This window comes from Geospiza fortis, unplaced genomic scaffold, assembly GCF_000277835.1.
Source record: "Geospiza fortis unplaced genomic scaffold, GeoFor_1.0 scaffold276, whole genome shotgun sequence".
Taxonomy (NCBI): Eukaryota; Metazoa; Chordata; class Aves; order Passeriformes; family Thraupidae; genus Geospiza; species Geospiza fortis.
The window spans coordinates 340,375-352,951 of NW_005054527.1; the positions used below are offsets into that span (position 1 = coordinate 340,375).

At 41.8% G+C, this 12,577-nt stretch overlaps 1 protein-coding gene across 1 annotated transcript in view; it reads left to right on the top strand.

Annotated features, from left to right (window-relative positions):
* Nucleotides 1–12,231, top strand: part of PGRMC2 (progesterone receptor membrane component 2) — a 13,015-nt gene extending 784 nt beyond the window's left edge. Inside the window, exons 2-4 of the mRNA XM_005429146.2 lie at nt 4–148; nt 9,823–9,978; nt 10,997–12,231. Coding sequence (XP_005429203.2) covers nt 4–148; nt 9,823–9,978; nt 10,997–11,094 — 399 coding nt within the window. The 3' untranslated portion in view covers nt 11,095–12,231. The remainder of the gene's footprint in view (nt 1–3; nt 149–9,822; nt 9,979–10,996) is intronic.
* The last annotated feature ends 346 nt before the right edge of the window (nt 12,232–12,577 follow it).

The window sequence follows — 12,577 nt, forward strand, 5'->3', positions numbered from 1 at the left end:
GAGGCCGCCGCGCTGCCGCGCATGAAGCGCCGGGATTTCTCCCTGGAGCAGCTGCGCGAGTTCGACGGCGCTCGCAATCCTCGCATCCTCCTGGCTGTTAACGGCAAAGTCTTCGACGTGACCAAAGGCAGCAAGTTCTACGGGCCCGGTGAGACGGCGGGGGGATGGGGGGAGTCCCGGCCGGGGACCCACCGGCGCTGTTCCCCTGGTGATGCTCAGCGGGAATGGGTTCTCCTCAGGCAGCCGTCGTTTGCCCAGATGCCTCGATTTGGATGTGCCGTGGTTAATTCTATTTTTTTCTTTTTTTTTTTTCCCTTCTATGTCTTCTAGTAGGTTTCCCAAGTGCAGCTGAGCAGTGCTTTCTTCGTTCTAGCGCTTACGGCTCAGGAGAGGAAGCCAACCGGCTGGTTATTTATTTAGGTGTAAATGCCATATTGAGTGTGACTTTTAGTCGGGATAATGATAGGCAAGGAGAGCTCTGGGACTAGTATGGTGCTGCTGTTGTTGGGAAGAGTGCAGAAATCAAGCCAATCTCGTAAACAGCCAGCCAGCCAGCCAGCACTCCTCTTCGGAGAGGAAATGTGTATTTCGAAGGTTCACAAAAGCAGGCTTCAGAGAAATGTTCTGGTTTTGTATTCACCTTGTACACTGTGAAACTGCAGCACACTTTCTCGTGATAAGCAGCATTCTTAATGATGAGGTGGGTAAACTTACTGGTGAGCACTGTGTTCACGACTGATGCCAAAGGAAATGAGGCTTATGACTGCTGATAATTCTCTTCTTTAAACAATGGTGGTTTGGAAAACTTGCTCTAATCAAACTATGCAGGAGTTTTCATAATAACTGTGGCAATCTTCTTTACGAGAGGGGTGAAGGAGTGAGAGGATATTTCCCACTCCCCCAGGAAATAGTTCAAGTTAAATAATCATTTATTATTATTTAATAACTGAGGTTCCAAAAAGAAAAATACAGAGCTGGCATGTTACAAGCCTTTGGTTCTTGGTGGGGAAGGGACAGGCAGTTCTGTGGTTGAACTGGGCTAGAATTTTGTAACTACTTCATGCTCAAAGTTGGTGATACCAGTTGCAGAAAGTGAACCTGCTGTAATTGAATTGAAGTGCTTTTTTGGCTGGGTACTGTAAAAGTTCACAGTGGAATCCCAAGTACCTTGCCATGCTTTATGTTGTTTATTAACCAGTAAAGCTGAGAAAATGCAGCCTGATGAGCTGCAGCTTTCCTGCCATTTAATCAGGCTAGTTCTTTTGTCTCTCTTATTTAGGGGTTTTTTAAACTGAGACCTGGGTGCTGACATAAAATGCAGGTAATACACATGCTGCATGAAACTTAAAACAGCAGCAAGCTGCCAGAGTGCTCTGTGAAATAATGCTGAACCCTGATCCAAACATTGACTTCCTCCCTTTTGTGTATCAAACTTCAGAGTTAAATGTTGGGCTCTCCTCTCCAGATACCATCAGTGGTTCACACTGTCAACCTTTGGAGGCCTCTTATTGTGAGGAAGCTAAAACTTAATGTTCCAGGACATCAGTCTGCTTTTTGATAACTGGTAGCAGTTTTCCTTAAAAGCAGTGCTTCTAGCTTTTCATCAAGAGGGACAAAGGCTTTTTTTATTTTTTTTTGTCCCTCTAGTGAAAGATTGCCTTTTTCTAACAGGAGTGACATCGTTTTCAGATCTGTAACTTGGGGTGTTGCATGTGAAGCTCAAGCAGTGCATCATCAGCTGTGTGTTCTCTGCCAAACATGAGGATTTCTGAATTGTGCTGATGTAGTTTCCCTCTTTGGATACATATCAGGGAATTTTTTTCTTGCAACTGTTTTGTGGCTGAAAAGAACACTAGCAGATAGTTTGCAGGCCTTAAAAACCTGAGAAGAGTTCAAATAGAAAAAGTCTCCTACAGCTGGTTGAGATCTTTTCAGAAAGGCTTCAGCCAGGGTATCCAGATGTCCACAGCAGTTCTCATGGAAATTTTATGTCTCATATAGCTGGAGTGTGGCAAGGCAAGTGCAAAGCATACCAGCAAAGCATGGCCAGATCTTAACAGAAGGAAGAGCTGAGGACTTTGGCTGTGCTGATGTTTCAGGCTCTGACTGTGAGCCTTTAGTGGATAGCTGAGGTGCTGATGTGCAGAGAGAGTGCCTGAGCTTTGAGGGCAGTGGGGAGCAGAGGCTGAGGGCTCACTCAGCAAGTCTGCAGGGCTGGGTTAATGTTGAATAACGTGGCTGCCTCAGGTGGCTTCTCATGTCTCCATAGCAAGGTCTGGCTTTCCTCCTTCGGTGTTGTCTGGATGCCAAGGTGTTCATTTTTCTTCCACTTATAGCAGAAAGTTTAAAATGCACAAAATTGTCACCTAGTCCAGATTTTTGTCCAACAATTGAGATTCCATTAAAGTTTCCACCAAACTTCTGATTTTATTCAGAGTTCTCCTGAGTTTAAGTTTCCATCCAGCAAATCCTGTTATATTTTGGTCCATTTCATTGAAGAGCCCTTTACATACACACAGTAAAGAGTGTATAATGTAGAGTGTTGAAGCCATCCTTTCAAACAACCATGACTGAAAACTTCATTTTCTTGAACATTTAATCCAAATGTTTCCCGATTTTTGTTTGTTTTTGTCATGCTGTCTTCTTTAAGCCTTCTGCAGTTTGTCTCATTGGTATCCTGTCAGTCTCTGGTATCTCTTAATGTATTTTAGCTAAGAGTAGAGAAAGGCTGCACTGCACATATAACAGTCTGTGCCTCCAAGAACCACTTTGCTTACATTGAACTCTGAATTTAAAATTTTACTTGCCAAGTTCTTTTCCCAAATGCTGCTCTGTCCTGCAGATACGCCATTTGTTTCAAGACTTCACTTAGGTGTATTAAATTCCACCTCTGCTTGTGTCCAGATGAGTAAGTGACCTAGAATGCTTTGACTGATTATTAAATCTAATTAATTGCCTTTCCCTTTATCACCCACAAACTCCAAAAGAGATAAAGGAAACAATTAGTGGTACACTATTAAAAATGTCACATAACCAGACTGTTAGAGAACCTCTGTTGGGATGATGTCTCATCTGTAATCACATCTCATGACTTAGGGTCTAGTCATTAATACCTTCTGTGTGTGCTGTGTTGGTTTTATATCTCACAATGAGAGACAGTTTTTTACTTTTCATTTATAGTAACATTGAACTTGGTGTGCTTGTTTGCATCGAGGTTTCTGGTTGTGTACCTGTCAGTAGAAGAGCATTCTAAGAGTTAGTGTACTTTATGTGAGCAAATCTTAATATTTAGCAGTTAAATTTGCATGCCAAGGTAATGCCATAAACAGGTTTTGGTTAGCTTAGTAAATACTTTGTGTATTTATGAAAAATACACATCTTCGAGCATGACAAAGCAAGATAATGTGCAGCCCTGAGTATGCAACTGTTCACGTCACTTCTGTTTCTTAATGTTTCATGATCTTAAAAAAATCAATTTCCTGACTTTCCTTCGCTGCAGTGTGTTGTCACTGTCAACTCATCTCTCATCCCACTTGTCTTTCACCATGTCATGAAGATCTCTGATTTTCCAAGAAGAATAGATTAGAGAGTAGTAGTTCCTTCCACAAAAAATATTCCATCCTATTTCATTTTCCAGGAAGAGAAATCTGCCTTTATTTTGTTGTAATAAACAGCCATCATTTTTTTCTGATAATTTGTATAAAAATAATCTGATGCTGTTTGACTTTCTTTGGAATTCATTGCCATAAATTTCCCTGTGTCTCTGTTGACCACATGGCAATGGTGCTTTTCCATACATCCTTTCCAAGGGTATGGTTAGAGTGAAATGTTGCAGGAGGGCCTCTACATATGTTGTATTTGGAGAATACTGTTAAGGGTGGCCTTATCTTAAGAACACAACAGGCTGAGGGGTTGCAGATAAGTACAGAGGATAAAACTGGGGCAAAGAAATGTTTTCTGTAAAGTGTGAGAGGTCTTCTCAGTGGTTCTGATGTTTGTCACCTCTTTGGTTGTGTGTGTAGTGAAGTGTCTCTCGCCCTGGGATTCAGCTTTTCAGAGAAACAGCATTTCTGGGCAGAGAAGTGGAGTTCCAGCCAGAAGCAGTAAAACTAAAAGGTGTATGCACACATATTGGTGAGAGATTGTTTCATACTTGTGGTTAAAGGGAGTAGTGCCTTTGCTACCAGGGTGGAGGTTGTTCTGAGCCTCCAGGCCATGCTCATGGAGAGCAGTAACGTGGTTTTGTGCAGGAAGATCAGCCCTCTGTCTCCTCTGTTTCTGCCCTATGTGTCTGTCAGCTCTCTCTTTTTGTTTTTTAATTTTTTTCCCTTTTTCACAACCTCAGTATATCCCTTAAAACTTGAACAACTCTGTGTTTCATAAGAGGTGTGTACAAATTCCTAGTTCCTATTTAAACCAATCATGTTCCAGTCACAGAATTGATTAGGCTGGAAAAAAAAACCTCTGAGATCATTGAGTCACCAGACATTTGAGGGACCTGATCAAGCAGGTGTGCTCCAAGCAAGACAATATGAAATGTGATAGTGACATCACATGAATTGTTAGTTAGTTAGTATGAATTGTCACATGTAGATGTTAAGTCCAGTACACAGCAGCATTGCCCTCATTGAATGAAAAAAAACTGGCCAGCTTTGCTTATTAGGAAATGAACTGCTGGTCAGAGCATTTCTCACTGAACCAAGATGTGGAATCTTGGTCCATCTTAAGAATGCAGCTGTCTTCTAAAAAGCTCCTGACTGCTGGCCTGTGGGCTCTCTTACCAGTGCTGGTGGCTGCCCCTTTGGTAGAAACTGGGTCATTGATTCTTGCACTTTTTTTTTTCCACAGAGTTAAAAAGCAAGTAAGCAAAAGAGAGAATGAGACTCTGGCCTTGTGCCTGAGGAGTCAGGTTTAGACCCCTGTTTCTGGGCAGTTCCATCTTGGCATGTAGACTTCACATCTGTAGAGTTCCCATTTAGCATGTGGATTGGTCTCCTAAGGACACATACTTTACATGCAGGTTGTAACTTAAAATTGACCCACATCTTCCCTTTCATGTAAATCTGGAGCAGTAAAGTTAAAATTATGTCACCTTGAATTCCCAGTGATAAATGTTATTAGAAACCTTCTGCTTTCAAGTTACATCTCCAGATGGCTTAGTCTAACTTTCAGCTTTTTCATTCTCTCATGAAAGATGCAACACTGAGCAAACACGTGTCAGGATTCAGATACAAAATTGGAAACAGCCAGTCAATGTTTCACTTCAGTTTGGAGTGGGGAAAGTAAGCAAAGTGATAGAATAATGAAGTTGTTAATAATTTTGTAGCCTGTCTCCCTTTGTCTTTACTCACAGTGAGGGGAGATTAGTCCATTTTCTTGTCTGCAGATTAACAAGTATTGTCCATGAGTATCTAAACTTCAGACAAAACTGGGGTTTATTTCCAGTAGCTGTAGGGAGCCCACAGATGCACATTTGGTGATTGCCTCAAAGTGCTTTTTGACTAGATGAAGAAACCAGAGCTGCTGGTTTAAAACTGAACTTTGTTGTTAACCTGTGTGACTTCTTTAGAGAGATCACATGGGCCTTGTGAAAAGGAACACAATTCTCAGCTCACCTCTCACTTCATTAGCTATAAAGTCCACATGTGGCTATCTGTGGTGTATTCCCTGTGCTGCCCCTTGGAGCCATCCAAAGTTCAGTGTACAACGTTCCTGCTGTTGGAGCAATAGTCTGGGATCTTCCACAAAGCTGCTACCAAACTGAAATGCTCAGGGAGCCTTTTGGCAGCCAGGAATATGCTCTGAAGTTGGATCCAGCATAGGTTTTGCTGGGGGAACTATTGGCCAAACTGGCTGAAAATTGAAATGTGTGCTGTTCCAAGATCCCGTATACCCTGTTTTGGAGGAAGTGACTAGAAGCATTACTTCCAAATAAAAACTTTGTAGTTCAAAATTTTTAATATGCTGCTTTAAGTTGAATAGATTTTTTCCTTGTCTGCAAAGAAAAATTAAATTTTCATCAGAGAACCAAACCAGTGCTAGGAGATGCAGAAATCTTTTTGAAGATTGTATTTTTATGGTCTGAAGGGACTTTGACTTTACCAGTTCTCAAGGTTTATTGTGAATAGAGACAAATGTCAGACTGAGCAGGATGTCAAATTCATCAAGGCTGCTAAATTCTTAACTGGATTCTGAAAGGAAGCGAAGCTCTGCAGGTGGTGGGTAGCAAGGTTTTGCATGTGCTGTAGCTTAGAGAAGGGTGTACTTTATACAAGTTGGAGTTGTAAGGTAGAGGAGGACTTGATACAGGGGAAATGCAGAGTATGAACGTGGAGGTATAGATGTGCAGATAGGCAGGCAAATATGTGGGCTTGATAACTGGTCTCAGGGCTAAAATAAACAAAGGCTCTGGAACAGAGGTCTTGAAATGTGAAAGCCATGATGGGAATAAAAGCATTCTTCAAGGAGCAGCTTTCCTTTATGGAAGACTTGTACCTCCATATACCCAAGTAACCTGTAGCAGACGTGTTTTAATTGGTTTTTACACTTCCCTGACTTGTTGTTGTACTATCCCAAATAGGAGTGGGAGGAGAATTTTTTAAAGATATATTTGACTGTGAAATGGCTAATTTGGGGATAGAGCAAAAAAAACCCCACTGCAATGTTGTGATATGGTCTCAGAAACTTGCTTTGGTTTCCATACCTGTGCTCCAAGCCACTGTTCCTGCCCTCTCTTCAGCCTGTCTTCATGTCATGCTGCAATCAATTATTTACAGCAGGAGCCAGGCTAAATAGGTGGGCAGACAAAAGGAAAGGAAAGAAGGACTGTGGATAGGGCCTGCAGAGTAAACTGCATCAGGCCATGAAGGAGCTCCGTGGGAGCGTGTCTAGGATTGCACTGATGTCTCCACCTCAGTCATGTTCCTGAAAGATATTTTCTCCCTGGGATTTTGTGTGCTGGCACCTTCCTGGACACTTCCCCAAGTGCAGTGAAATCTGATGTGCAAAATAGCTTTTTCAGACTGTTGCACCAGTTTTTTATAGAAAAGTGAGTAACAGGCTAGGGCTTAGAGCAGAGCCCCAGACCTGTATGTTTTGTATTAATATATTAATATTTGTAGTTAAACTCTGTGTAGAAGCACCTGAATGGAAGCTTTAAATCTTGAAGTAGATCTTGCTCATACTGGGAATTGCTGAACTTCTGCTTTAGGAACCAAGGTGAAGCCAAGCTTGCACCATTTGCTAATAATCCCAATTCAATATTTACCTTTTAGTACAGGATTAAAGAATAGAACACATTTCTAAGTTCCATTTGCAGAGCTGGAATTTAAAACGCTGTCTGCCGAGTCCAAAGGTTGGTTTTTACAAGTTAGCATTCCACTGAGTGCTTGGACGTGGCTTGATGAGTCCTCTGTGACTTCTGAATACTTCTGTAAAAATCATTCTGGAATCTTAAAGTTCAAATTCAGTTTTAGGAGAGGAAAAAAAAAACCATTGGTGTGGCATCTGAGATTACAAGATGCTTGCAGTAATTTTGCATCCATTAATTTTAATGCAAGCTGATGTACTCTAAAAGTTTTCATGCTTTCAGTTAAGTGTGTTATTGAGATTTAAGAATGTTCAGTGCTTGATAGAGATAAATATCATTCTCTTTTTAATAGAAGTAATTGGAATCAAGCTGGTGGACCAAAAAGTGGCATCTCAGCAGATTCTGTGAAACTCCATAAAGCACTAAATGCAGGGTAGAATGGAAGGGCAGCAGGGTGCTACTGTCTGATTAGCCAGAGTTTGGAAAACACCTTGTGCAAATAGTAGGATTTGTGGGGATCTTTGCTTGAAACACTTCAGAGAAAGGAAAAAATGGGGACAGAATACTGTTAGTGGGGTCACTATGTAACAATTTCTAATTGCTTTTAAGGATTTACTAATTTTGGTGTTTGTAAGAGTTGTTTATAGCTCCCGTGTTCTTCATTCAGAACATCAAAAATCAGATCACTTGAATGAGCAGTCATTGAGTTTTGCTTGAAGCAGGACTTTTTGTTTGAAGAACACTCTCTGTTGTGTTGCAGATGATGGTCATTGCTGCCTCTTAGCCTGTCCTGTGGAAGTGACCAGGCATGCAGAGTGCATTGGTATAGGATTGATTGCAGTCTCTAAATCCTGCTTTTCAAAGAAATACCTAATTCAGGGTGCAGATAGGAAAGGTAGCCCTCTTGGCTTTGTTTCCCTGAAGCACTGGACCTGTAGTCCCTGATCCCTGAGGCAGTTCTCATGGATGCTGTTTTTGGAGCTAAATACCTGAAAGGATGAGCGCAGAGATGCTGTTCATCACTCTGGTCAGACTGGTACAGTGCAAACTTCCAGCTGACAGTTCATTCTCTAATACCTGCTTCTTGTGAAATGGTGCTTTGAAATCAGTTGGTTTATTTCCAGAGAGAGGAGGGAATTGGCTTTGGCACACAGGACAACCTTCTGTTCTCAGGTTTGACTGTAAGCAGCTTACAATGCCAAGCACTCTGGGGTGGAGACACAACACCAGTTCTGGTGAGGACATCACTTCTCCTGATCCAGATGGTGCTCGGCTTCCCTGCTTCAGGAGCTGTCCCTGCTGCATTCAGCCCTGGAGCTGGTGCCCAGCAGGAGCAGATAGGTGTGGGGGATGCAGGGAGCAGCCTGGGCAGAGCCAGCCTTTCAGAATGATTCCCCATGGCTCATCCGTGCTCCAGCAGGCTCTGAGGTGGTCCAGCAGGCAGTAGAGGGGTGAAGGACAGTGTGGTGCCACTTGCTTGTGTTCATTCATGCCCATGGGTGCTGCCTTTTCTTCAGGCACTGTTGAGAGGTAAGCCAGAGGAGGGTTCTGGCCTTTTACCACCCCATAGGGAGCACTCTGTAGCAAACCTGCTGCTGCAGTTAATGCAGAAAATTTTAAAGTGTATTGTTTTGGTTTTTTGGTTTTTTTGTATTGGTTTGGGTTTTTTAATTGATCTGAATTTAAGGTATTTGGTTTTAGGTCAAGAAGATCTAAGATAACAATATGCCTAAAGTTCTTTGAGTTAATTAAAATTTGGGAAAGCCAGTTACCGATCCTACCCTGCAAATTGTTGGTTTACAAACCATCCATTTCTCTCAGTAATAATGTTTATTTCACAGTCATTGCTCAAAATTGTATTGGGATATTCGTGCTGCTTTGCATTGGTCAGAAAGCACAGAGGAAGCAGTTGCTTTATATTCCTAATGTGACAATTTGTGCTGGTTTCAAGAGCATTACAGGCTAAGGGTATAGGGGATCTGCTGCACCAAAATAAGTGAGTACTTCCTCAGAAATAAGAAATGTCACAAAAGATGTAGAAAGTTCCTGTGATTCTGTAAGTGAAGTGAAATCATTAATTAGCCCTCTAAAGTTCTATTTTATTTATAATAATGGATTTCTAATTAAGATGTCTATGCAGTTTGCTTCTGTTCATATCTGACTTGTAAATATTCAATGTGTTGCTTAATAGAAGTGTATTTCTTTTGAATTCCAGCCTCTGGTCCCTTTGGAATTTGCATCAACTGGCTTGCATCAACTGACAGGGATTTTTCCAGATATCCCTTCAAAGCTATTTTCCTGGTTCTGCTTCTCTCAGCAGAGTTTATCTCCTAGTGATATTAAAGATTGAATTGCAGTGCTGTTGAATGTCAAACAGCCATGGCATTGAAACTGCTGCTGTTCCCATCACTGCAGAAATTTAATGTATGGCTTTGGCAGACTACGTAAAGAACTGAGCTTTGGTCACCATAAGCAAAGACATGAAGGTATCAATTTTGTCTTTTTGTTTTCAGAGGGTCCATATGGAATATTTGCTGGCAGAGATGCCTCCAGGGGACTAGCAACTTTCTGTCTAGATAAAGATGCACTCAGAGATGAATATGATGACCTATCGGACTTAAATGCTGTACAGATGGAAAGTGTAAGAGAGTGGGAAATGCAATTTAAAGGTAAATTCTGAAATTATCAGCTTAAGGAAATGCTTTTAATAAAAATGATTGATTTGGGCTCGGGGAAGCTTTTAAAGAGGTGTTGACAGTAATATTATCACAGAATATGCTGAGTTGGAAGGGACCCCCAAGGATCATCGATTTCAACTCTTAGCTTTGCACAGGACCATCCCCAAAAATCCCACCCTGTGCCTGTGAGCATTGCCCAAACGCTGCTTGAACTCTGTCAGGCCGGTGCTGTGACCCTGGAGAGCCTGTGCCAGGGCCCAGCCACCCTCTGGGTGAAGAGCCTTCCTCTAATACCAACCTAACCCTCCCCTGACACAGCCTGGGCACCACAGCCAAGTGTCTGTCCCTCCTTGTCCCCTCCTCAGGGAGGTGTGGGCTGCAGCAAGGTCCCCTCTCATGTGTGTGCAGTGTTAAGACCAGACCAGGGATTTCAGACCTTCCACAGAGGCTTTCACCATATGTCACTATAGCTTTTATAAACTTTTCTTTTTATACAATAAAACTGTTCTGTTAGCTCTTTGGCACAGAGTTTCACTGCCAAATCTCATCTGCTTAGCTGGTGGAACTCCTGCTCGAGGTTGTTGGCTTTGGATGCCATGGAATGATCATTAGGACTCAGAGTTGTTTTAACATAAAGGGTTGAATGAGTTTGTCTTGAAATAATTTCTGACAAGTAAGGAATTATGCCTCTGGAGGGAGGGGGAATAATTTTTCACACTAATTGAAATCAAAACAGGCTGAAAGATTGAAGAGCATGGGTTTTTAGCCCTTGGGTAATAAATCTTGCCTGATCAGCTGGAGGAGAATAGAAACAAAGTACTCACAGTTAGAGAAAATAATGGTAGAAAGATTGCTTTAGGAGGCTGAGCTTGCTGCTAAATTACCATCAGTTTCAGTGATTGAGATTTAGAACTGTAGTGTGTCGGAGAAAAAGTGAATTTGCAGTAGTATGGGCTAGCAAGCAAATGCAGCTGTATTTAATTGTAATGGAATCATAAATCTCTTTCAGAAAAATATGACTACGTAGGTAGACTCCTAAAACCAGGGGAAGAACCATCAGAATACACAGATGAGGAAGATACCAAGGATCACACTAAACAGGAATGAACTTTGTAAACAACCAAAGTCAGGGGCCTTCGGAACTGCAACCTCTTATTCCCCATCACAGAATGTCCTGCATCTTTGGGTACAGTTCATCTGCTGCGAAAAAACATTCAACAGGTTTTGTACAAGGAAAATAATATACTCACAAATGAAGATTTGAATACTAGACATTCTTTGTGCTGCCAAATTTTTTGTTGCAGTTTATTTGTAATGTCTGGTTAGGCTTCGTTAGTGAAGAGGGGCCAGGGATTTAAAGGCAAAAATGCTATTCCTTTTTATCAGTAAGCTGAAGCCTTCAACTAGTGTACCTTACAAGCTCTCTAAAAGATGTGAGTCTTCAAGCTCAGAGGAAGGTTTGAATCTTGTTTCATGTGTGTCTTCTCCTTCAGCATTAAAAGAAAGATGTACTCATCCACATCAGCAGCAGTAGGTGAGACTACTGAAGCCGGTGTTAAAAATGTGAATTTCCAGTTTTGTTTTGTGTGTGGGCGTCGGTAGCCCGGCAGAATCCTTCAGTTCTCTAAGAGAAGTCCACGTAGATTAGGGTGGGGATAAAATTCATCCTTTTCTCAAAAGGATTGGGTAAAAAAATGTTTCTTCTGCAACAACTATTATCTGAAACCTGCCTCTCCTCCTTTTTCCCATCCTCTAAATCAAATCAAATATTAATTGTGCCTTATTTCGCTTCCATAGACTTGAATTGTTTTAAGGGACAGCCCCCAAATTGCGGTTTCATAGTCACTACAAGCAGCAGTGAGACTGAATTGGAATGTTCTGTTGACTGGCAAACCTTGATGTCATTCTGTGTATAGAATGTAAAAGAGGAGCACTCAGTGTTACTGCCATATGTTAATACTACATATACTTAAATTAGCATTGTGATGGCCAAATGCATACTCCCATGCTTCTTTTTAAGGAATTACAAACACACAAAAAAAAAAAAAGTCTCCCTTCCTCCTCTTCCAGAAGCTGCCTAACTTTTGGGAGCATAGCCTTCACACCCCCGTAGAGTGAAGGGGCGTTGCGCGCGTGTGTCTGTGTGTGTGTCTGTCTGTCTGTCTGAATGCAAGACTTGGGAGGGATTGGTTCTGCAGATATTGTAAATACGAGTACCATTTTAATAAAGCATGTACAATACCACATGTGCTGTCAGACTCTGTGTAGAAGCTGCTAAGCAGAGCTGGAATGTGATGCAATAAAAAAGGGGGAGAAGTCTTGGGTAGATGAAGCAGCCACTGCTCTTTGTCCTGGTGGAGTTATTTTCCCTTTCAAATCCCAGCTGTTGAGGAATCTCAAAGACTTGCTCAGGTAAGCTGTATTTAAGAGCTATGCCAGTGAATTTATGGTGCTGGGGGACAAAGTGATACAAATAAAGCATTGTAGTAACCAAGTGCAACATAAAGTGTAAGGAATATGTCCCATGGCATTAACAGGACAAGAGCAGCGGCCTTGTGGCTTGTGTTTGTACCTCTGGTTGCAGATTTCA